Source organism: Nelumbo lutea, chromosome 3 (genome assembly GCF_056320005.1).
Source record: "Nelumbo lutea isolate HS-2025 chromosome 3, American lotus-T2T, whole genome shotgun sequence".
Lineage (NCBI taxonomy): Eukaryota > Viridiplantae > Streptophyta > Magnoliopsida > Proteales > Nelumbonaceae > Nelumbo > Nelumbo lutea.
Genome location: NC_142686.1, coordinates 92956600 through 92981017, shown reverse-complemented (window position 1 = coordinate 92981017; position 24418 = coordinate 92956600). Strand labels below are relative to the sequence as shown.

Genomic DNA, 24418 nt, shown 5'->3' with positions numbered 1-24418 from the left:
TTATAACATATAATATATTATTTATCATTTAAAATCTAATATTACATACATTTTTATAATATATATTGTAGAAACAAAAAAAAACGACGAACCAAATTACTGATCAACTTCAATTCGATTTCCGTTACCGGTTTTCCATAAACTGGTAGTACCGCTTCGGTCCAAAAAAAATAGGCTAACCGAACCGTGAGAACCCCTACCCGATATACGAGGTATATGATGTCAAAACTTTGAACCTCCGCATATATGTTGAATTTTCCCACTAGTAAAACCAACAAGTGCTTAAATTTAGAGTGCATCCTTTGGCTTCCAGTGGATCCACGTGTCCATAAGTCAATAACAGAATTAGTTGAAGAGTTCATCTTTAATGGAAAACAGAATATGATCAACCAAATTGTCTCTGGAATGAAAAACAGATAAAAGGATCTCGACAACCAATCATCACCATCAATCTAGTTGGTAGTCTTCCTTAGTAATGTCAACAAGGAATAATGGATGCATACATGGATGTTGACACCAGTAATACCATGGATAACCTGCATTCATCTATAAACCATGAATCCAATAGCTTTCAAATGCTAGGAAAAACAATGGACTCTGACTGTTTAGTATGAAGAGGAGAATGGATGAATGGTGGAAGTTCCAATCAATCAGGCAATGTTGGAGATATTAGCACCAGATTTTCACTCTAAACTGTGAACACTGGTTAAAATAAATGATATTTACATTTTATCGAGTACTAATTTCAACCTGAGATCCAGTCAGAATGATGACCAAATAATACCATACAATTGTACATTTATCAGCCGTCGGTACCTAGAAATATACCAATGCTTCTTATTTACAGCAAGAATTGATTGAATTAGCAGAAACCTATTGGAAGCATCACAGAAAAGAAACTTAAGAAAGAACAATGACAAAGTCCCATAGTCCCGTTATCCTCTACCACAGGTCTCACAGCTTGTGCAATCTGGAAGGAATAAATAAAGGTTCACATTAAAATATCTGCAATTATCAATAAGGATTCATGGAGCACATTATATTTCCGTTTCTTTTTAAATTAAACTTACAGAGAGAAAACCCCAGGTAGGCAAAAATGCCAGGCAGCACACAATTAAGTCCATCACTGACCACAAAAGTGCTTTAAGCCGCCTGAATAGAAGATGATTACTTGCACTAAGTCGTCTCCTCCCTCCGTTCATTGCATGTATAACATGCGGACGTCATGTTGAAAAACTCAATCTATCTAGTATCTACTATACTAACAAGTAGCAATAATAACATTATTAGTGTTGCACATGCATGGAATCGAACTTCAACAACACAACCCACAAATATCTCTTGAACCAACATAAGTTCTCAAGTATAATAAAGAAACAAGAATCTCCTTGAGAGTGTTATTGCCTTGTTGGTTTAATATGATACTAGAGGAGTGGTTGCAGGGGCTAATGAGTGTAGAAAAAAAAAATTTTCCTGAAATGTGTGATATTTTTTGCTTTGTAGAGGTTATGAGAGAGTGCTGGAAATAGTGCGAAATTAATTGTGGATCACAGGTATGTTTTTAAAAGAAATTAATTAATTTGGAAATGGTGTAATAAGCACTACCCACACGAATTTAAAGAGGTTAATATGCTTCTTACAAAAGAAAAATCTCATTCTTTACAGAAACATGTTAATACTTGAGGTGAGCTATTTGAATTGTCTTCTATAGCGAAAATCGCTCTTCAATGGACATCTTTGTCTCTCAACGCCATGACTAATGATTTGTGATTAAAGGCCACGACATAGAATCAGACTTGTGGTTGTCCCAACTGATTTTCCATCTTCACTAAAAACCTGCTCAATTAAAAAGGAAAATAAATTATTAAAAGAGCCAGTAAGAGAAAAAGATTGGCAGCCTAGTCTGAACCTACAATAATAGAAAAACAAACGAAATTTAGTCTAGTTCTTGCTTTTTGGTAAAGGAAAGAGATAATCAAACAAATAAAGAGAATGAGAAAATTGATAAAATTAAATTTGATTAAGAATGAAATGATTCTCACAGCTAAGAATCGACACTCCCAATCCCTGTTTCTTTGAAAAAATTATAGGTAATTTTGTTTCATTTGACCGTTTTCCTTTTGGAACATTACCGTACCATGTGTTCAAAACATCACTCCCAACACTTGGATTATAGAGATTACATATAAGGTGAGCTTAATTATCACAATCTAGAAAATGTCCCTACTTGATATATAGATGATCATGATTAATCACATGCATCATCTTTCATGAAAGAGGGTATATCAGTTTTTCAAACTTCATTGATGGGACAAAAACAGCTCAATAATCTCTAGTGATCTCTAAAAAAATATGGGCTCTATAAGACCTCATTACCCACATCCAACTAAAAATATAAAACAAAGAAAGAACAAATTAGAGCACTTATTCCCTATGACCCTATATTCCTCCCTCCCTCTCTTTCTCTCGCCCCCTCTCTCTACTCCAATCCCTCTCCCCATTCAGTGTTGGCACTTGTCCTTGAGCCCATTTCCAACAAACATGTATGAGCATAAGGAACAACAACAAACCAGATATAATATAATCCAATAGCAATCCAACCAAGATCATTAAAAATAACGTGTATTGCTGAAAGGGAGGTAACAAGGGAATATAAACAGTGAATCCAAGAATCTTGAAACATATTCCTTAATCTTAATTGCCTGAGAGAATTCCGAGAAGTCTCAGTCACTCATCAAGATCTCAAGTCTCTACTATTAGCAGATATCTTTGGTGTTCAGGTCAGGCATCAGGTGTAACATTCCATGTATATATAAAAAAAACACATCTATGAATAATAATAGCCTTGAAAGGAAGGGATGCCCAAGTTCTATGCTCATTCTATTAGGGTCCATGCCCTCCATGCTCATTCTATCAAGTCAATCTCAACCTTGCAAGTAATAATCAAAGATGATCAAGTGAATGGAGCTCTCTGCTAAGGACAAAGCACGACATAGGTTTAAGTCATTCTCAAATAAATCAATGGAGGTTTTAATAGAAAATAAACAAAAATAAAATAAAATAGATAATTATTATCAATTATGAAGAACTATAAACTAGTTTATTAAAAAGCAATAAACCAACTAACAGAGAAGATAAAATACCATGCTCATTCAGTTAAGGTCCACACCCAAGCTCGATGCTCATTGATGATTAGCTGAATGGAGCTCTCTACAAGGAACAAAAGGCAATGTAGGCATAAGCGATTCTCAAATAAACCTGTTGAGGTTTAAGTAGAAAATGTATAAACAAATAAAATGGAAAAATAAGTAACAATAATAATAACTATCAACCAATTTTTGTTAATGATAATGAACAATACCAATGAGTCCGGATCTGCTCCTCACAATTCGCTCCTCACACCAACCTCACTGCATGTACCAGTTGCACATTAGGAACATCTCCCGTACTTGTATGTTATTATTATTGGGAGTTGTTCCCAATACATGGTGGGATGTGGCTACGAAGTCCGTGTGAGGAGTGCTATGTGAAGAGCAGATCCCAATTCAATACCAATAATCATAAGAATAAAATAATATCCTTGGAAACTACAACAATAAATCAACTATCAAAAAAATAAAATAATATCCTTAATTAGCAAACGGTTCCTGGAACCCCATGACCATTTGTACCCAACTAATCTCAAATTTCTATACCCCATTGATAAGCCATAGAAATATCCTTCCCATCATTTAATTTATGAGTTGCATATGTAGGAAGCCAATTGCTTCAAATGAATTTCAGCATGAAACAACAGGGGATCATGTAAGCTAATTCTTTATATCACAATTCCAAGTCCGTCCAAACTCTTCAAATTTCTGCAAAAAATGTTGCATGAGAAAACAAACAAATTCCCTTATTGAATATAGCACCATAAATCAAAATGGAGCCCTGATTCACATAAATATCTAGTTTATAACTTCATATGGATTATAATTAATAGAAAGTGCAAGGATTTTCAAGAGAAAAGTAATTACCTGCTTCAAGGAATTTGGGTCCTCGAGATTTCTTTTGATCAGCATTTAAAAAAAAAAAAAAAAAAACTAAGACATTGCATTTTCATATTGAGGTAAGAAGTCAAAATTTGATAAACACTAAGGTTTAATGCATTTGATCAATAGCAATGTTTAGTTTTGAAAATTAAAATTAAAGCTGAGAATGATTACCTGAAAATGGGCAACTCGAAAAATGGAAGGACCTAGATAAAATAATCATGAAATGAACCCACAGATAAGTAATATGCTATACAGTCAAAGAACGGGTAAAACTGCAGGGGAAGTCTAAGCAGCTTACCCTTATAATAAAAAGGTGAAGTGATAGGAAACCTGTTGGCAATTGTCGAGCGTCCTCAGCCATAACCAACAAATGGCTAGCGATTAAAACAAGTTGTAACATAGAGTTGCATCAAAATCCATTGAGAAAGGGCATAAACATACTTCTAGCATGAAAACAAACTCCCTTAGTAGAAGAAAATAAAGAGGAGAACCCAATGGTAGAAACAAAACCCCAAGTGAAATAGAGGAAAGACATCCGAGGCAAGTAGGAAAACAGCCTAGAGCGACCTCAAATCCTATAAAACAAGAAAAATATCAGTTTAGGGAGCAAAAAGCAAAATAGAAGCCAGAGTTTAGGGAGAAGAAACTTGTGAGAAAATAGAAACTCAACGAAAGCAAAATAGAAAGCCAACAATTAATAAACTTGTGAGAAAAAAACAAAATAGAGGGGAACAAATAAAGGAAAGCAGAGCTTAGGGAGCATAAACCACCATAAAAATAACATCCACTGTAAGAAGGAATGGAGGAAATAAGGAATACTTGAGAATGTGAAACCCCCATTGTAGCCAAACCATTCAAGTATCCCATTGGAGAGGGAGAGGTACAGAACCCTTGCTATCTGAGAAAAGAGACACCCCCGTCATAGCCAACCCATTCAGGTATTCCACTGGAGAAGGAGAGGCACGGAACCCTTGCTGTCTAACTGTCTAAGAAAAGAGACACACCATGTTTAGCCAGGGGAAGAAATAAACTCTCTTAGCTCTCCCCAAGGAAGTATCAAGTAACAATATAGCCCAAAACAAATTGTTCCTTCCCACCCCTTGTTTAGCCAGTGTGTCAGCAAATGCATTGGCTTCTCTTCAGTCTTCTCACCCAATTGGATGTCATCTCTACCCCTTGTAATAACCTCATCACCTTCCTTTTCTCATAGATGTAGCACCACCATCCATCCTCCTCGTCATTTTGGAGCCAATTAATCACCAGCTTTGAATCTTCTTCAATTGACAATTTTCGATTGTTCAATCCTTTTGCTTTTTGAACTGCCAATACAGCTAGAATTTCAGCCCTCAATGAGTCACCTACTCTGATTGGGCCTGAATAGATCACATGACTACTCTTTGCTCATTTCTAAATACTCCACCAATGCCAGACGGACCCAGATCACTACTTCTGTCTAAGTTTAATAGCTCCATCATATGGTGGGTATCAGAAAGGCCTAACAGCCTCCTTAGTGGGAGAGGAATCAGCTACCTCCCTCGATTTCCTCATCAGTTCACTGTTTACCTGGTGTACTCCTATACCTCCTTGATTATTAATCCACCCATTCCAGTCCTTCCAGTCTTCCACAACCCTTCCAAGTTGAATCCAGATGGGTTAAACAGAAATGGGTCACCTACTCCGATTGGGCTTGAATAGATCACACGACTATCTTTGCTCATTTCTAAATACTCCACCAATGCCAGACGGACCCGGATCACTACTTCTAAGTTAAGTTTAATAGCTCCATCATATGGTGGGTATCAGCAAGGCCTAACAGCCTCCTTAGTGGGAGAGGAATCAGCTACCTCCATTTCCTCATCAGTTCACTGTTTACCTGGTGTACTCCTATACCTCCTTGATTATTAATACACTCATTCCAGTCCTTCCAAGTTGAATCCAGATGGGTTAAACAGAAATGGTGCAAACAGCCAGGTCATCAACATGAACCAGATAGAGAACGCAATTAATACATGTCATGCTGCTCACATAAGACCACTTAAACAAATTGTAAACAATCAACAGGAGCAGCAGTTTAAATCCCTTCATTAAGTTTCTGCACGAGTACAATCTATAGTTTTCACTGAAGTTCGCATGGAGACTACAGCTTTATGACCAGTAGGCTTGTACTCAGCACCCCCATGAAGAATTGTTTGATTAATAGTGGGATTTTGTCCCAAGGGAGAAAGTAAAGAAAACAGCAGCCAGTTGCAACTGCATGAGGATAAGTCTTTAAAGGCTGTTAAAAATCCTTCCTCTAGTCCAACCTCCATCACCATCGGTAAGCCTGTTAAGAGCCCAAACTGCATAAATGACTGGGATGTAAGAGCTGTTTCCGCAGATACTATATTTTGTGTTCTAGCCTCAAGAAGGAGAATTTTTTCCAGTACACCAAGAATGAGGTATACGAGAGAGAGAGAGAGAGGTTTACATGATATTCAGTTATGACCACACTAAATCATAGAGGTAACAACAAACAACTACTGAGCTAGACAATAATGGAAAAAGAAAAAAAAAATTATTACTGACATAATCAAAATATCCTGTAGTGAAGTTCATTTAAGTGTCAATGTCATATAATTAAATATCCTTTTGACTTTTCTTTTAGAGATGATGCAACCTGATAATTGCTAAGCAAGTAAGCATCATGTTATCCCTGGATCTAAAAAAGAAATGATATATAATCAACAAAAGAACATCAAGGGGGTTTTTGGTATGGTGGTGGTCTATTTTGAATAAAATTTCCCTGTAATAATAACTATAGGTGTTCTTGGGATTATTTTCCGATACCTCTGTCCTACTTAGGGTACTTGTTAGAAATGAAAAGCTATCTACTCAGGACAAAGATACCAACCAATCAACAATCCATTTTGTCATTGGTAGAAGTCTTTAAGGCTGCATTTGTTTTCGGTGTAAATGCGAATCGATGTAAAACTCCACCATCAATTCACATTTGCAGGCGTTTGTTTTCAGTGTAAATACTGACCAGTGTAAAACTCCACTCCCGGTCCATATTTTCACATGCTTGTTTTCAGTGTAATGTTTACATCGAAAATCGATGTAAAAAGGTTCCAACGGTTGAGTTTTCCATCGGTAATTGATGTAAATAATATATCAATAAAATCAATGTATTATTTACATCGATTATCACATCAAAAAAGCTCCAACGATCCACTAAAATTTTAAACCCATCGATTGAGTTTTACATCAATGAATTTTCCACAGAAAACAAATGCAGCCTAATGTAGAGAGTGGGCCGAATGGGCCCTAGTCCTTTAGTGTCATTCTTATTAGTTCCTTCTTGTTATGTTTTCTTATTGGGCCTTCTTTCTTTATGGGTCTTTAGCTTTTGTTTTGTTTTTAAGTGTATTGCTGATGTGGACGCCTACTTAAGGGCCTTCTTTCAAATTATGTAACTTAAGTAAGTTTAATAAAAGATTAGAGTAGGGGGAAGAGGAGATTATCGAACTCCTCCTTTCTTTCTCTTTTCTTCTTTCTTCTTCTTGCTGTCTTCCTCTTCTTCCTTCCTTCTTTCTGCTCTAATCTAAATATTTCTACTAATTTTATTGGTCTGAATCACATCTTGGTATCAGAGCAAGTCTTCCTTCGTTTTCTCTTTTTTTTCTTTTTTTCCCATACACTTTTCTTTTAATCGAAAGGTGTATGGAGAGATAAATTGCTGACCAATCAGAGATCTTGTCTGTCTAGTTGGTAGAGGGTTTGGAGAGTCAGAAGCTGGCCGAAGATTGCCAAGAAAGTGGGACTGCAGAATTTTTCCCAAAACCCTAGCTGACTAGAGAGTTTCCAGTTACGAGTTGAAGAGGCTGTTAAGGCTTGAAGGGTTCCTTTTTATTTCCAAAAGTGGGTGGCTACAGTTGGAAGTGGTTTGGATTGCTCTGGTTAGAGTGGCTACCTCTTCTCTCTTTTTCCCCGAAGGCCAGGTACGGTGAAACCCTAGTTTTGGGACTTTTGAATGTTTGGCTGACCTTAGTTAGGTCTATAAAGGTTGAAAACATTGTTTTTCATTTTCATTTAATTGATGGAGCAATCTGGAAGTGAGATGAAGCAGATCTCGATGTCGAGGGTTGGTCCCATAAATTCCATTCTGACAGGAGTGACTACAATTAAACTTGACGGAACAAATTGTTACAGGCCTGCGAATAGGATCTCGTCACGGGTTGGTCCACGGGGAAAACCTCCTGTTTTCCCTTCTTCCTCCCCTTTCTTGAGGAACCTATCTTGGCGCCTTAATGGTGATTTGTTCAAGAGATCACCAACTCTCCTTTGCTCTTTTCTTGACTGAAATTTTCAATGCCTTTATTAAATATTATCAGCTCCTTAAATAGGAGATTACAAGAGATAAGAGTCCTACTTTTAGGAAGACTCCCTACTAATCTATACTACTGAACAGATAAGATAAGAACACTGAATAGATAAGACTCCCTACTAATCCTACTACTGAAAACAGATAAGATAAGAATGTTGAATAGATAAGATAGAATTGTATCTAGCTGGAATTAGATAAGATGAGAACTGAGAACACCCAATTACTGCTACTGTCGACGGCTATACTTCTTCCCAATAAGCGCGTCCACATCATTACTCCCCTCCTGGACTAAGAGCTTGTCCTCAAGCTCGAAATCAGGATATGTGTCTTGAAACTCAGTCAAAGGAATCCCGGATAGGTGGAATGATTTTGCCCTCCTGGATCGGGTTCCAATGAAGAGGGTTCATCCTCAGACAGCTGCAGTGAGATACCAAGATTTGACCATGCATAGCTGCACTCTTTTCCGCGGGCAACTGCAGCCTTAAGGTACTTCTGAGATGTCTTGAACTGTAGAGTACAAAGATTGTGAAGGCCAAGCTAGTGCCACCAAACTGCATCATCTAGATCCTCTTCTATTACCTGCTTTAGTGTGTACAGAGCTCGCTCTTCCACTTCCGTCAAATCATTATGTCCAGTTTCAGACATTGCTGCAATTTCATGCTGAGCCTTGTGAGCCATGGCAAGTCCTGCCCATGCTATCCAAAGCTCAATTGTTGCAGAGTCCCCTTCTCTGAGTATTGAAGCCATTTCATTCGCAGCCCATGAAAGTTGTTCAGTGGGATCTTGAGACCTTTCTGCATCCTTGATACGATGAAGCGCAACAGCATATCAAGTTGACATGCAATTAGGCTCCAGTTTTGCTGCCTTCTCCAGGCACTTTCCAGCACTTCTATGATCACCAGCCAAATAGTATGCATTAGCAAGATTCACCCAGATATGTGCAGCCCTAGGATCTGATCTGACTGCAGCTAACAAACACTCTTTTGCAACATTTGCAGCCGCAACATGAGGCATACAAGCTCCTTCACCAGCACTTGCCCCAACAACTGCAACAACTAAACCATATTTACACAAAAGAAGAGATGCGTAATTGATTAGGGCTGCAGGATGGTTTTGATCTTTTAGAATCAAATCTTGAAAACATTTCATTGACGGCTCCAAGCTACCACTTTGAAGATAAGCAATCCCAAGATTTGCAAGGGAGTCCAAGTGGTTAGTAGCAATAGACAACAAAGAGGATAAAACCGATATAGCACTCTATAGACGGCCGGTTCTAATAAGTAATAAACCAAGTGTATTCCAGACAGATGCTTGTCTAGTATCCGACTGCACTGACTCCTTCAACTTAGAAATAATTTCTCCAAGTTCTTCATGTGTGAGTTTTATCAGCACAATGATCAATTGTACTTCCTAGCAGGAGGCATTGTGCATGATGAATTTGAACCAAAGAAAGTAACTCAGGCCTGTCAATCTCTTCCTCACTCCGAAGTAACATTTTTGTTGCCTTTTCATATGTTGGCACTGCCTTCTATGGCTGACCCAACCTCTGATACATTAGGCCAAGTATAAAATGTGCTGGGCATTTTTAGGCATCTTCCTTGCAACATGAACCAAACCAGTTTTAAGGCTGCTGACTTTTTCCTCACGGGATGCTGGAGCCCCTTGACAGTGTTGATCGGCATCCCTATCAAGCCCACATTCAAGAGAACATTTTCCCTTGTTAATTCTTGAACGACACTTCCCCAGTTTATTTAACCGTTTAGCTTCTCCTTTTGTGGCATCAACCACAGCGTCTTTACATACTGAGGTACTTTTCTCCCCACAATTTTCTTCCTTAATGCTCCTGGTGGAATTAGGAGCGATGGAGGCACAGTCGTCGCCGTCGCTTTAGCTTCTCCTTTTGTGGCATCAACCACAGCATCTTTACATACTGAGGTACTTTTCTCCCCACAATTTTCTTCCTTAATGCTCCTGGTGGAATCAGGAGGAGCGATGGAGGCACAGTCGTTGTCGTCGCTTTCGGGAGGGTCAACGTTGAGGTCAACGATGACGACCTTGGAGTAGTTGCTCTTATTCTTCTTTGAACTCTCGTCGATGGAATCCTCAATGACACCGGATTCCTACTTAATCGAGACATTCTGGGTGTTGCTAACCTGCGCTAGGGCAACGACCTGTTGCTCGTCGGACGATTCTGCCATGTCTGGTCAGAGACCGATTGTGGTTGCACCCCCTTCCGAGTTCCTTTCCTTGTTGGAAAAGTACAACTCCATCAAGCGCCTTAATTCTCAGACGTCATCCTTGATCTCGCGCACCTCCGTGCTGTTTTCCACGATCTTGAGCTCCAAATCCTGAACCCTAGTCTTCAACTACTCAAGGTCACCTATGACGCCTCGCTCTGATACCAAATTGTTACAAGCCCACAAATAGGATCTCGTCACGGGTTGGTCCATGGGGAAAACCTCCTGTTTTCCCTTCTTCCTCCCCTTTCTTGAGGAACCTATCTTGGCGCCTTAATGGTGATTTGTTCAAGAGATCACCAACTCTCCTTTGCTCTTTTCTTGACTGAAATTTCTGATGCCTTTATTGAATATTATCAGCTCCTTAAATAGGAGATTACAAGAGATAAGTCCTACTTTTAGGAAGAATCCCTACTAATCTAAACTATTGAACAGATAAGATAAGAACACTGAATAAATAAGACTCCCTACTAATCCTACTACTGAAAACAAATAAGATAAGAATGCTGAATAGATAAGATAGAACTGTATCTACCTGGAATTAGATAAGATGAGAACTGAGAACACCCAATTACTACTGCTGTCGACCGCTATACTTCTTCCCAATAAACGTGTCCACATCACAAATTACCTTGCTTGGGCACAATCTATTAAGATCCATGTCTATAGTAGAGGTAAACTAGGGCCTCTCACGGGTAGTAAGGTGATGCTGGAAGAGACTGATCCTACATATGAGAAATGGATGCAGGATAACTGTTGGAAAGTAGTTTAGGAAACTTAATTTCCTAGAATCATGGGATATCCTAGAATCATGGGATATTAATTGGAGAATCCCACTGATATAGAAATTAGTTTTTTAGGAAAACTTAGTTTCCTATTTTATCACCCTGTAAATTAGCTTTGTAATTCTATATAAAGTTGTGTATATGCTCCTTCCAAGACAATACAATCAATTCATTTTTTCTCTCAAATTTTCACATGGTATCAGAGCTGGTCACGACTTAATCCACACATAGTATCTCTTTGGTCATCTCCGCTGCTAGTTCAAGAAAACTTTAACAGTATTTGGGAGGTTCTTGAATGTCCTTGATTCTTCTTCGAGATCGGCTACAGATCTGAACTCTACATTTTTGCTTCTTCTGGACTGTTGCGCCATCGGATTCATCCTTTTCTTGGATCTCTTTGTAGAGACATCAGATCAGTCTGAAATCTTAGATCTGGTGTTGCCCAGAGCAGATTTACTGAATCCCTTTGGTTTGGTTTGGATCAGTTTTGATTTTGAATGGTTTCGATCCACTCTTCAGTTTGGTGGAGCATTACAGTTACCTTTTTTTTTTTAAATTGGTTGAAAGATTCTTTAGGCCTTCATCGTCAACCCTTACTAAGTTTTTCAGACCTTCATTGTTTGTTTTTCTCTCTTTCTTGAAGCCCGCCCAATATGTCAGAAGCCACTGTATCAAATACCACTGCACAATCGGAAGAAGTTTCCTCACATCAAGCATCTGGCGACCTGCAAAACATTCAGGCAGCATATAGGTTGAACGGTAAAAATTATTTGAAGTGATCTCAGTTTGTTCGAACATATTTAAAGGGAAAAGGAAAGCTTAGCCATCTCTTAGGGACGGGACCGAAGGAAGGAGATCCAAGATTTGATGCATGGGACGAATCTGACTCCATGATCATGTCATGGTTATGAAATTCAATGAACCCTGAAATCAGCGACACGTGTATGTTTTTATCCACGGCTAAAGAGATCTGGGATGTCGTCCGACAAACATATTCAAAAGCACGTGATGCAGCACAAGTGTACGAAATCAAAGTCAAGACTGGAGCAACTAAACAAGGCAGCAAGACAGTTACCGAGTATGCAAATTTACTACAGAACCTGTGGCAAGAACTCGATCATTATCGGTGCATTGAGACTAAATGTGCAGCGGATGCAGCAATCCTAAAGAGTTTTATCGAAAAAGATCGCGTTTATGACTTTCTTGCAGGACTCAACACAAAATTTGATCAAGTTAGGGTCCAGATTCTCGGCAAAGAAGAGGTACCATCTCTAAATGAGACTATTTCTCTGATCCGTGCTGAAGAAAGTCGTAGGGGGGTTATGCTTGAACCCCAAGTACTAGAAGGTTCAGCCATGACTACAAGGATGGAACAACCGAAAATACTGGAAGAAATGAAGACAGATTTGTCCTCTGCACGGGACAACAAGGAGTCTCTTTGGTGCACCTATTGCAAGAAACCAAGGCACACCAAAGAGAAGTGTTGGAAGCTGAATGGTAAACCATCGAATAGGGAATGGGGCTACCGAGGAGGACAACAGAAGAGTCGAAGTCAAGCTAACTTCACCACAAAACAACCGAGCCAAGAAAAGCCTCCAGACAAGACCGGGTTCAATAAGGAGGAGATCGAAAAGTTAAGGGGGCTTCTGGGATCGTTGGAGAAACCTAGTGGTATAGGCTCTCTTGCAATCTCAGGTAAGTTTTCTATTCCTCACGGACTAAATGTCTCAGATGAACCTATTAGGGATTTATGGGTTACTGACTCAGGAGCCACAGATCACATGACTCACTCCTCACTACATTTTAGCACTTATACCCCCTACTCAAGCAATCGAAAAATAGCCATTGCAGACGGTTCCCTTACTACCGTAGTTGGCCTTGGGGATATCCATATTAATCCATCACTTACACTAAAAAGTGTCCTAAATGTTCCAAAATTGTCCACTAACCTGATATCCATCCAAAAACTCACCCATGACATGAACTATAATGTGCTTTTCTATCCTTCTTACTGTATATTTCAGGACCAGGATTCGGGGAAGAGGATTGGACTTGCTAAGGAGAAGAATGGACTCTACTATCTTGAAGAATCATGCAATTCAAATATTGTCCAGGATAAGTTATCTCTATCATTCCTTTCATCATCCAACAAAGACACCATTTGGCTTCATCACTTTAGACTAGGACATCCATCTTTTGGAATTCTGAAAACTATGTTTCCCTCATTGTTTAAAGGATTGAGTGTTGAATATTTTCATTGTGATGTGTGTGAATTTGCAAAACACAAGCGTGTGCCCTTTCCAATCAGTAACAAGAGAAGTTCAGTCCCATTCTTTTTTATCCATAGGGATATATGGGGACCCTCCACAGTTCCAAATGTGTCTGGCTCACGATGGTTCGTCTCTTTTATTGATGATTGCACTAGGGTCTCTTGGATCTTTCTTCTTAAATCTAAATTAGATGTAAGTAGTGTACTCCCAAATTTCCATAACATGATCTAAAATCAGTTAGGGGTCAGAATCAAAAGATTTAGATCGGATAATGCACGGGATTATTTCAACCAAACTTTATCCCCATATTTTCAAAAAGAAGGGATTATCCATGAATCCTCCTGCATTAATACTCCACAACAAAACGGAGTAGCAGAAAGGAAGAATGGTCATCTACTAGTTGCAACCCGAGCCTTACTTTTCCACCAGCATGTTGCAAAAACCTATTGGGGGGAAGCAATGCTTACAGCCGCATACATTATAAATCGATTACCTTCGAGGGTGTTGGGATTTAAAACACCTATGGTGTTGACTATCAGGAGACATTCGCTCCAGTGGCTAAGATGAATACGGTAAGAATTTTGTTGTCACTAGTAGCTAACTTCGACTGGTACTTGGAGCAATTTGATGTAAAGAATGCTTTTCTTCACGGTAATTTAGAGGAGGAGATATACATGGATATTCCTCCGAGCTTCAAAGGAAATCTAAAAAGAAATAAAGTTTGCAGGTTGAAGAAAGCACTATATGGTCTCAAGCAATCACCTAGGGCGTGGTTTGGAAGATTTACTAAAGTTATGCTTGCCATCGGATACAAACAAAGTCAGGGAGATCATACACTCTTTATAAAGCATTTGGATGCAGGGGGAGTCACGGCTCTTCTGGTATATGTCGATGACATAATTGTGACAGGAAACGATGAAAAGGAGAAGGAAGCCTTGAGAAGATGCCTAGTCAGAGAATTTGAAATAAAAGAACTTGAGAGATTGAAGTATTTTCTAGGGGTTGAAGTAGCTCATTCCAGAGAAAGCATCTTTATCTCACAACAGAAATATGTAACAGATCTTTTAAGAGAGACAGGAAAGTTAGCATGCAAACCATCATCCAAACCGATTGAGCCAAATCACAAATTGGGAGAAGCAAATGAAGATCCAATCATGAATAGGGAAATGCACCAAAGATTAGTAGGAAAACTTATATATCTTGCCCACACAAGGCCAGACATAGTATATGTCGTGAGCGTGGCTAGCCAGTTTATGCACAACCCGAAAGAGGTTCACCTACAGGCGGTCTATAGGATACTACATTACCTAAAGGCTAATCCTGGCAAAGGAATCTTGTTTAAAAGAAACACTGGATTAACCCTAGAGGCATACACCGATGCAGATTATGCAGGCTCTCCCATGGATAGGCGGTCTACTACAGGTTACTGTACGTTCCTTGGAGGAAATCTTGTGACATGGAGGAGTAAGAAGCAGAATGTGGTAGCTAGATCAAGTGCGGAGGCAGAATTCAGGGCAATGGCTCAGGGAGTATGTGAATTACTATGGCTCAAGATAATTTTGGAAGACCTAAAGATTAGATGGGAAGGTCCAATGAGATTATTCTGTGACAACAAGTCAGCTATTAACATTGCTCACAATCCCGTCCAACATGACAGGACAAAGCACATTGAGATAGATAGGCATTTCATTAAGGAAAAGCTGGATGGCGGATTAATTTGCACTCCATACGTCTCAACGAATGGTCAACTGGCAGATGTGCTGACAAAAGGGCTTTGCAGTGTGGCATTCCAAGGACTTATCTCCAAGCTAGGAATGAAAGATGCATATTCACCAGCTTGAGGGGGAGTGTTGGAAAGTAGAAGATTGACTCTCTGATTGATTCTCCATAATTTTAGGTCCATCAATTTAGGAAACTTAATTTCCTAGAATCATGGGATATTAATTGGAGAATCCCACTGATATAGAAATCAGTTTTTTAGGAAAACTTAGTTTCCTATTTTATCACCCTATAAATTAGCTCTGTAATTCTATATAAAGTTGTGTATATGCTCCTTCCAAGACAATACAATCAATTCATTTTTTCTCTCAAATTTTCATAATAACTACACAGTCATTAGGTGGTTGGTAAATTCTATGCAGCCCCACATAAGTCAACACTATCTGTGGATGACTTCAGCCAAGGAGATTTGGGATATTGTTACAGAAACATACTCTCAAAAGTTAAATGTTGCAAGGGCCTACAAACTGAAGAATGATGTTAAAAATTTAAAACAAGGGGAGGAGAGTGTGGTTGTCTACTATTCGATGTTGAAGTCACTATGGCAAGAGATAGATATTATGGAAACAGTCGTATGGAAAAGCACTAAAGATGTAGAAACTTTCAAGAAATTTGTGGAAAGAATCAGAGTGTTTGAATTCCTTACAGGACTCAATCCTGAATTTGGTATTACAAGGCAAAATATTCTGGCCAAGGATGAAGTGTCACTTGCTCATGCATACTCAATGGTGAAGAGTGAAGAGAGCAGGCAATTGGTACAGCTACAGACCCCACCTCCCCCAGAACATTTTGGACATGCTGGATTAAAATGAAAAAAAAAGGTGATATGTGAATATTGCAAGAAGCCGAAACATATGAAGGATTCTTGTTGGAAACTTCATCCAGATCTTCTTCCAAAAAGGTTTCGGAACAACAACAATTTTAAGAAGGGTGGTCTGTCTAGAAAGCCCAAGAATGAAAATGCTACTATAGTATCTGAAAGTGAAGAAAAATCTATTGTGGAATAGCTAGCAGCAATGAAGGCAGAATTTGAAAGATATTGGAAGTTGATACATCACTTGGAGTCTACCATTGCATCTTCCTCCTCAAGCACCCCCTCTACATCTGCCTTTGCCCATTCAGGTATTCATGCTTCTACAAATCATGCTATAGCCTTAGGTAATCGTAGAATTCCTTGAATCATAGATTCTGGTGCATCGGACCATACTAGCATACCCAACATTTTTTGTTCATATCAGTTCCTCTCGGGTAGAGAGAAGATTTCTCTTGCCGATGGGTCTCTTACTCCCATCTCTGGCAAGGGGGATGTTAGAGCCTCTGGCTCACTTGTATTATCTTCTATCCTTCATGTTCCCAAACTTAGCACTAACCTTTTATCAATGAACTGCAGCATAACCTTCTTTCCTACTTATTGTGTTTTTCAGGACCTGAAGTCTCAGCAGACGATTGGGAGTGGCCATGAGGCGAATGGGATATACTTGTTGGATGTCTATGATCAAAGTTCTGGATTACCTAGTGGAGTATCTTTGGAGTCTATTTTATCAAAGTCAGTTGATAGATTCATGATATGTCATTTTATATTTGGTCATTTGTCTTTTTCAGCTTTGAGTCATCTGTTTCTAGAAATGTTTAAGGGAATATCCCTATTGAGTCTTCATTGTGAGTCATGTGAACTTGCAAAACATTGTAGAGAATCTTTTTCAGTGAGTAATAAAAGATCTGTTTCTCCTTTCCATATTGTGCATTCTGATGTGTGGGGGCCATATCATTTACCTGCTATGGGGGGCTACAAATATTTCATTCTTTTCATTGATGATTTCTCTCATTACACATGGATTTACCTCATGAAATCCCGAGATGAAGTACCAAATATTGTACAAAAATTTCATGAACTTATACTTACCCAGTTTAACATTCGGATCCAAATATTCCGATCTGATAATGCAAAGGTATATTTTGAGAAGAGCCTTTCCTCTTACTTTGTTACCGTTAGAGATATTCATTAGACTTCCTATTCCTACACTCCTCGACAAAATGGAGTGGTAAAAAGGAAGAACAGACATGTGGTTGAGGTTGCAAGGAGCCTTCTTTTTGCTTCCCATGTTCCTGTTAAGTTTTGGGGGGATGCTGTCCTTACATCTAAATACTTGATAAACTGAATGTCTTCCCGGGTTCTAGGGTTTAAAACTCCCTTTAGCTTGCTTTTTTTTTTTGATAAGTCCCTTTAGCTTGCTTTTCCCAAATGAAGATCTCTTCTCTCTTCCTCTAAGAGTATTTTGGTGCACTTGCTATGTTCTTGTTCACAGTCATCAAAGACATAAGTTTGAGCCTAAAGCACACAAGTGTGTCTTTTTGGGACATGCCTCAACACAGAAGGGATACTGTTGTTTTAATCCGGTTCATGACACTCGCTTTGTTTCCAGAGATGTCACATTTGCAGAGTATGTTCCTTTCTTTGGTACTTCTCCTGAGGGGGAGCATTCAGAGGAGTTGTTTGCATTGTCACCATCTGTTCCTCTTCCAATTCCCTTTGAATCTTCTATGAAGTCTCCTCCAATCGAGTCCTCTATTGGCTCTTCTTCTCATGTTCCTGCTCCCCCTCCTCCTCCTGCTCATCCTCCCACATTTCCTTCCCATCCTATTATCCAAAGATGGTACCGGAGACAAAGACTCAGAGACATGCAAGTTGTTTCCATGCCTTCAGATGTGCCTCTTGCTCCTCCTATCACTACTGAGGTAATAGGTCAGCCCTCTTCTACCACTTCAAATACCTTCCCTGACCTTAATCTCCCTATTGCCCTTCGCAAAGGCAAACAGAAATGTACAATTCATTGCATTTCCAAACACCTGTCCTACAGTCTTCTTTCCCCTTCCTACTATTCCTTCATTGCCTCTGTTTCCACAAATGTGACTCCCAGATCTATCACAGAAGCCTTGTCCAAACCAGAATGGAGGGATGCTATGATGACTGGACTAAATGCTTTGCAATAAGAACAATACTTGGGAAATTGTGGATTTGCCTAAGGGAAAGGAACCGGTTGGCTGTAAGTGGGTGTTCACTATTAAGTACCATTCTAATGGTACTGTTGAAAGATATAAGGCTCGTTTGATTGCTAAAGGGTATACTCAGATGTATGGTATTGACTACCTGGAAACTTTTGCCCCAGTAGCCAAGATGACTTCATTTCGAGGTTTGTTATCTTTAGCTACTGCTTTTGATTGGCTTCTTCATCAGTTTGATGTAAAGAATGCTTTCTTGAACGCGGACCTACATGAAGAGGTCTATATGTCTTTACCTCCAGGGGTGTATGGGAAGGAGACGCAAAGAAAGGTCTGTAAACTGAAGAAGTCCCTTTATGGCCTTAAGCAATCTCCTAGAGCCTAGTTTGACAAATTTCGGGCTGCTCTTGTTGCTTTTGGGTACACACAGACTCAACCGGATCATACCTTGTTTGTTAAGAGGAGAGATTCCTTAGTGACCCTTCTGATTGTATATGTTGATGATATTGTGGTTACTAGTAATGACACCCAGGAAGTTTGTTCATCTCAAAAGTTTTCTTAACACTGATTTTGAAATTAAAGACTTGGGGAAACTCAGATATTTCTTGGGAATTGAAGTTTCCAGATCTAAGTATGGTCTCCTCATTTCTCAGCGGAAGTATGTTCTTAATCTTCTTGCAGATACTAGTAAACTGGGTGCTCGACCTGCTTCTACTCCTATAAACCTAAATCATAAGTTGTCAGAGATACTTCCTATGCAGCTAATGTAATTAGCTAGTTTATGCATTCTCCCAGAGATACACATTTAGCAACTGCTGAGAGGGTTCTGTGCTACCTAAAAGGGACTCCAGGGAAAGGTATCTTGTTTGCTAAGCATAGACATATGAAGCTGGAAGCATACACCGATGTTGACTGGGCCGAATGTATTGGTGATAGGAGGTCCACTTCAGGTTATTGTGCTATGGTAGCAGGGAACATTGTATCATAGAGGAGTAAGAAGCAATCTGTAGTGGCAAGATCCTCAGCTGAAACGGAGTACAGGGCAATGGCACATGGAGTTTCTGAACTTTTGTGGTTGAGATCACTTTTAGAAGAACTAGTATAGACTGTGAGAAGCTAATGATGTTATATTGTGACAACTAGGTTGCTATCAACATTGCACATAATCCTATTCAACATGACAAAACTAAGCACATTGAAATTTACAAGCATTTTATACAAGAGAGTTGCCTCAGGAGAAGTTTGCCTACCATTTGTTGCTTCTGAAGAACAGTTGGTTGATGTTATGACAACAGGTGTTCCTAAAAGAAAGCTGGCTCACTATATAAGCAAGTTGGGCATGATTGATATCTATGCTCAGCTTGAGGGGGAGTGTAGAGAGATTGGGCCAAATGGGCCCTAGTCCTTTAGTGTCATTCTTATTAGTTCCTTCTTGTTATGCTACACCTAACAGTAAAATTGCAGCAGTAAAAGGCCAAAGTGAAATAAGGAAACATAGAGAGAACCTCCATGCACTTTTACAAATCTGAAGAGGGTGAGATATGACTAAATAAATCTATAAATCTTATGCTTTATATGAATTTTTTGAATTCCCAGGATTTTCCGCTCATCCAAGGGAGTTCTCTTAAATTTCCTGTTGAAACATTTCTGTCCAGGATCCATCTGCTGCTAAGGCCCCATTTGGCATCATTTCTGCTCATTTATGTTGCCGAGAAAATTTCTGTTACAGAGCATTTCTCTTGTTTTTTATTTCTGAGAAACAAATGCCGAGTTTGGTAGAATATTCCTGAGAAACATCAAACATGTTTTTGTTCTACAGAAATAGAAATGATGTTTGGATTGCACAGTTTTGGAAGACCATTTGTTCAGATCAAACCATATAAAATCAAGTTTTTAAAGTCTTCCCACATGCATAGTCTCTTAAAAGAAAAAGACCATACACCCCACATTATGATGTCTTAAAATTTTTAAACCACCTTCAAATACATGTTGCTAACTTGATAATTAAATAAAACAAATAACCAATAAAAATAAAATCCAACATACTATAAAGCAACAACACCCGCAAGCAGTAAGGGCCAAAAATTGGTCCCTCCATGTGTTGGATTGTTGTGGCACAAAAACCACGGCATGCAAGTAATAGAATGGCATTGAAGAATTCCCAAGGTGAAAATTCTTAAACCAATATGAATAAATCTTCTAGAACCACATTCTAATACTGATAACATGACAGATGGTAAATCAAACTAAGCATTTAAAGCTTTGTTAAGTATATGGGTCAGAGAAAGGGGTAATGAATAAAGCAGTTCTCAAACAATCATTATTTGTTTTTCCATTTCATTCCACCACATTTCAGCATGAAATTGGATAGAACCCTAGAACATTCAAGCAATGTGACAGTGCCAACAAATCAAACAGAAAAAACCAAACTCAAATCCTTATGCCATTATTTGGAACATAAAAAACCACACTCAAGCAATGTGACAGTGCCAGCAGAAAAATGGAAATTCAAAGATTCAAAGAAAAAAACCAACTTATGCCATTATGTGGAGACCTACACACAATAACTAAAAAACACACTCAAATCCTTATTTAACTTAATGGAGTATTGCAAATCTGTTGAGAAAGTATAAAAGATTTACCTTGCTGGAAAAGGGTTTAACCTGTCCTTGTTGTAAGCCTACTCATAAATAATTTCAGAGTAAGAAATGCAACTATAGCTGTTTGTCCCTTGAAACATGCTCTTAAGAATCTTATTCCACATTCCCATCCTTGGTACAAATCCTCGCTGTACCATCTGCTTTAGAATCGAATTCACATCTTCCAATAGGCTTTCCTGAAGCAGCCCCTCAAGCACCAACTTATAGGACCGAAAACTCGGAAACACACCCTTGGAAACCATCCATTCAATGAAACACTTGGCCTCCACAAACTTCCCAGAACTGAGTAGGCCATACAAAACCTGTTGATAGGATCCTGAATCGGGGTAGCATCCTTTAAGTCTCATTCTGTCTAGAAGTTCCTTACCCTCGTCCACTCTCCCTTGCTTACAAAGCCCTTGAATCAGTATATTGAATGTAATTGTATCAGGATGACAACCCTCTCTGTCCATTCTCTCACTCAGCTTGAATGCTTCATCCACTCTACCATGCTCACACAGATAATGCATCAAAGTTGAGTATGTCTTCACATTAGGCCTTAAGCCCTGTTTGGGGAACTCATCAAGCAAGGCAAAGGCTGCGTCCAACTTATCACATTCACACAAACCTTTGATGAGAATGTTAAGGCAGCATGCATCAACGGCAATGCCCAATTGAGAAGCACCTAAATACACTTCATGAATCACATCGAACTGTTTGGCCGAGACAAGCATGTTAAGCACTAGATTGAAAGTCCTAACCTCAGGCCAACAATTGAACTCTGGCATACTGAAGAGGGTCTCTATCGCTTTATTCAAAATACCAGCCACGTTGCCGTAAATTTTGATTACACCATAAAAGAAACCATCAGAGAGCCTGCAATTCTTTTCAGTTTTTATCCTCTTCAAGACATCATCAATGGCATCGAACTTCTTTCCTTGGGAAAGCTTCTCAATGACCAACGTGTAAAAAGCCTCATTGGGCTTATAGTCCATACGCTTGGAGATCCTTTCCAAGGCACTCATAATTGATTCAGGATTTTTCAGCCTTCTGAAGATTTTTAGAACTTCATTGGGTGCTAACCAGTCCTTATGATTTAACCGGTCAAACATGTCGGTCTCATCGGAAGATGCAGAGGAGGAAGAAAGAGAACAAACTGGTATTCTGGTAATACCCAGGTCATCAACTAATAACGAATGAAAGATTGTTTGGGGCGTTTCTCTACGGCTAGCAACCAAACGCGGGATCATTTTCTTCAATCTAGTGATCTGATGCATTTTCTACATTAACTGCATTAGCACCTTCTGGAAGTTTTAACGAATAAATGGTAGGCAGCAAACAATGAAGGGAAGCAGCACACAAGTCGCGAGCTACCTTTGGATTTCCTGCATCAACATATATGAGTTGGGACTCACAGTTTAACAGATGACATGAATCGTGATCTTTCACAGAGTTTACCCCAGAAATTGCATTCGTGAAGGCAACCCCAAATAAATGAAACTTTGCTTGAGGTTGTTTTTGCTGCACAAGATGATGACAGTAAGTCAGTCAATGGAGTACAAAACTCTGAGGCCCGATCTAATTAGCAACAGACAGAGAGGGAAGAAGTTTGAAGTCACCACACCAGTTGTTTGTCAACAAAACTACAATAAAATATGTAGAAAAAAAAAACACAAATATTCCATTTAAAATTCACAGAAAATATTCAGTTCTTATATCAAAATCAAAACGAAAGATTTAAAACCATACTCCACATGCCCGAAGCAATAAAAAAAAAAGAAAAGGGTTACAGAAATTATTCCACACCAATTAATTCGAGAAGTTGCCCAATTCAAATCTATCAACAGAAAGCTTGTATTTGTCAGGTAACGCCGGTTATAGAACGAAGCATTCAAAAGGAAAATAATAATAGCGAGAACTGAGTTTGTAGGTAAGAAGAAGAAGAAAAAGAAGAAGAAGAAGAAGAAGAAGAATGAGGAGGAGGAGGAGGAGGAGGAGGAGGAGGAGGAGGAGGAGGAGGAGGAGATTACCGTCGGTCGACGGTTGGAGTTTTTCCGCCGGACGTCGGTTGACGTTGGTCGCCGGTGAACTGATAACGGGCGGGAAGGCCAAGTTGTGTTCTATAAGCTTGAAAATGGGGTTTTGGGTGTTCTTTTCGTTAACTCTACCCTCACTGAGTCACTGTATAGTGTATACTGTTTCGGGCACGAATCCAGTGGACCCATCGGTCCACGGGAAGCGTGCACCTTCCAATACAGTTTGAACACGTCGCCTAAAGACATTTAAGAGGCAAACTAACGGGACTCTTCATTTAATGTATTATGAAGATTATTTGAAGCCAACGAATTTTTAGTATTTTTGCAAGGGACAAAATCCATGATTGTCTATATAAAATGTAAAGTTGTAATTAATTTTAATTTGTAGGGCAAGTTAGATTCATGTTATTCTTGATTTTTCAATTAAATTAATAATATGGGAAATATGCTCTGGTTGTGGGGTTAACAGCCTCAACCTCTTTCACGACAAAAGTAGAAGAGAATAAAAATGATTCAAAGATTTACTTTCCCGAACGTTGCACGTGGCCCGACGAGGTCTGATCACTACTAGGGTTTAGGGTTTAGATGAGAGAGGGGAAGGGGAAGTTCGAATGAGAACCCGGTCCAACCATTAGATTCACCGTCAAATGAAGAGCTCCGCTAGTTTGCCTCTTAAATGTCTTAACTTTATTGGAAGGTTGCACGCTTGTCCACTGGATTCTAGTTATACTGTTTCTGACAATTCACATTTTCCTTAACCATTAACGGAAAACATTAAAACGAAATGTAAAATTTACCTTCCACTATTTATAAAATAAAGGAAAAATTTTCTATGCTGTCCCCAAATTTTAAAATGTGATAATTCAATGTTGGACATTCAAAATGTGGCAATCTAGTATATGTCATTAATCAGCAGTTAAATTGCCGTTAAGTCACATTTGAAAATGATACAAATGTCTTTCAAGTGTCATTTAATTTTTTTTATCAACCATTTAAATATTGATAAAAAATTAACAATATCAAATCCTTGATTTTTCCTTTTAAGTTTAAGTGGACATTCTAGTGGCACCAACTTTCTTGAATAGAAGAGGCAACGATTTAGGATTATTAATTTTTTTTGTCAATGTTTGGATGGATAGTTGACAAAGAAAGTTAGATGACACTCAAAGGGCATTTGTATCTTTTTAAAATGTCGCTAATGGCTGATTAATAGCTAGTTAACGACAGATACTGGATTGTCACATTTTGAAAGTTTGGGTATTAAATTGTCGCATT

General features: G+C 38.8%; 1 protein-coding gene and 1 pseudogene across 9 annotated transcripts; both read right to left on the bottom strand.

Moving 5' to 3' along the window:
* Positions 1 to 1557: 1557 nt before the first annotated feature.
* On the bottom strand, positions 1558 to 23277 carry LOC148866887 (Pentatricopeptide repeat (PPR) superfamily protein). Of its 9 annotated transcripts, XR_016108922.1 has the most exons (9): positions 23138 to 23267; positions 22566 to 22628; positions 21111 to 22492; positions 4476 to 4609; positions 4333 to 4364; positions 4206 to 4237; positions 4017 to 4047; positions 3144 to 3210; positions 1558 to 1836 (listed from the first exon to the last, which is right to left on the bottom strand). XR_016108922.1 is itself a non-coding variant. In XM_088974317.1 (3 exons), exon 2 carries the CDS (start codon positions 22382 to 22384, stop codon positions 21149 to 21151), a length of 1236 nt encoding a protein of 411 aa, XP_088830443.1. In that variant the 5' UTR covers positions 22385 to 22628; positions 23138 to 23264; the 3' UTR covers positions 6236 to 6373; positions 21111 to 21148. The 9 variants fall into 9 exon arrangements, 1 of the variants encoding a protein (XP_088830443.1); XR_016108918.1 differs by adding an exon at positions 4854 to 6357 and having other exon boundaries at positions 4333 to 4609; positions 21111 to 22628; positions 23138 to 23264; XR_016108919.1 differs by having other exon boundaries at positions 4333 to 4609; positions 23138 to 23264.
* On the bottom strand, positions 8627 to 10595 carry LOC148866888 (uncharacterized; annotated as a pseudogene).
* Positions 23278 to 24418: the final 1141 nt, after the last annotated feature.

Coding starts and splice junctions, on each gene's coding strand:
- LOC148866887 (XM_088974317.1), bottom strand. CDS start 22,384: ATGCATCAGATCACTAGATTGAAGAAAATGATCCCGCGTTTGGTTGCT.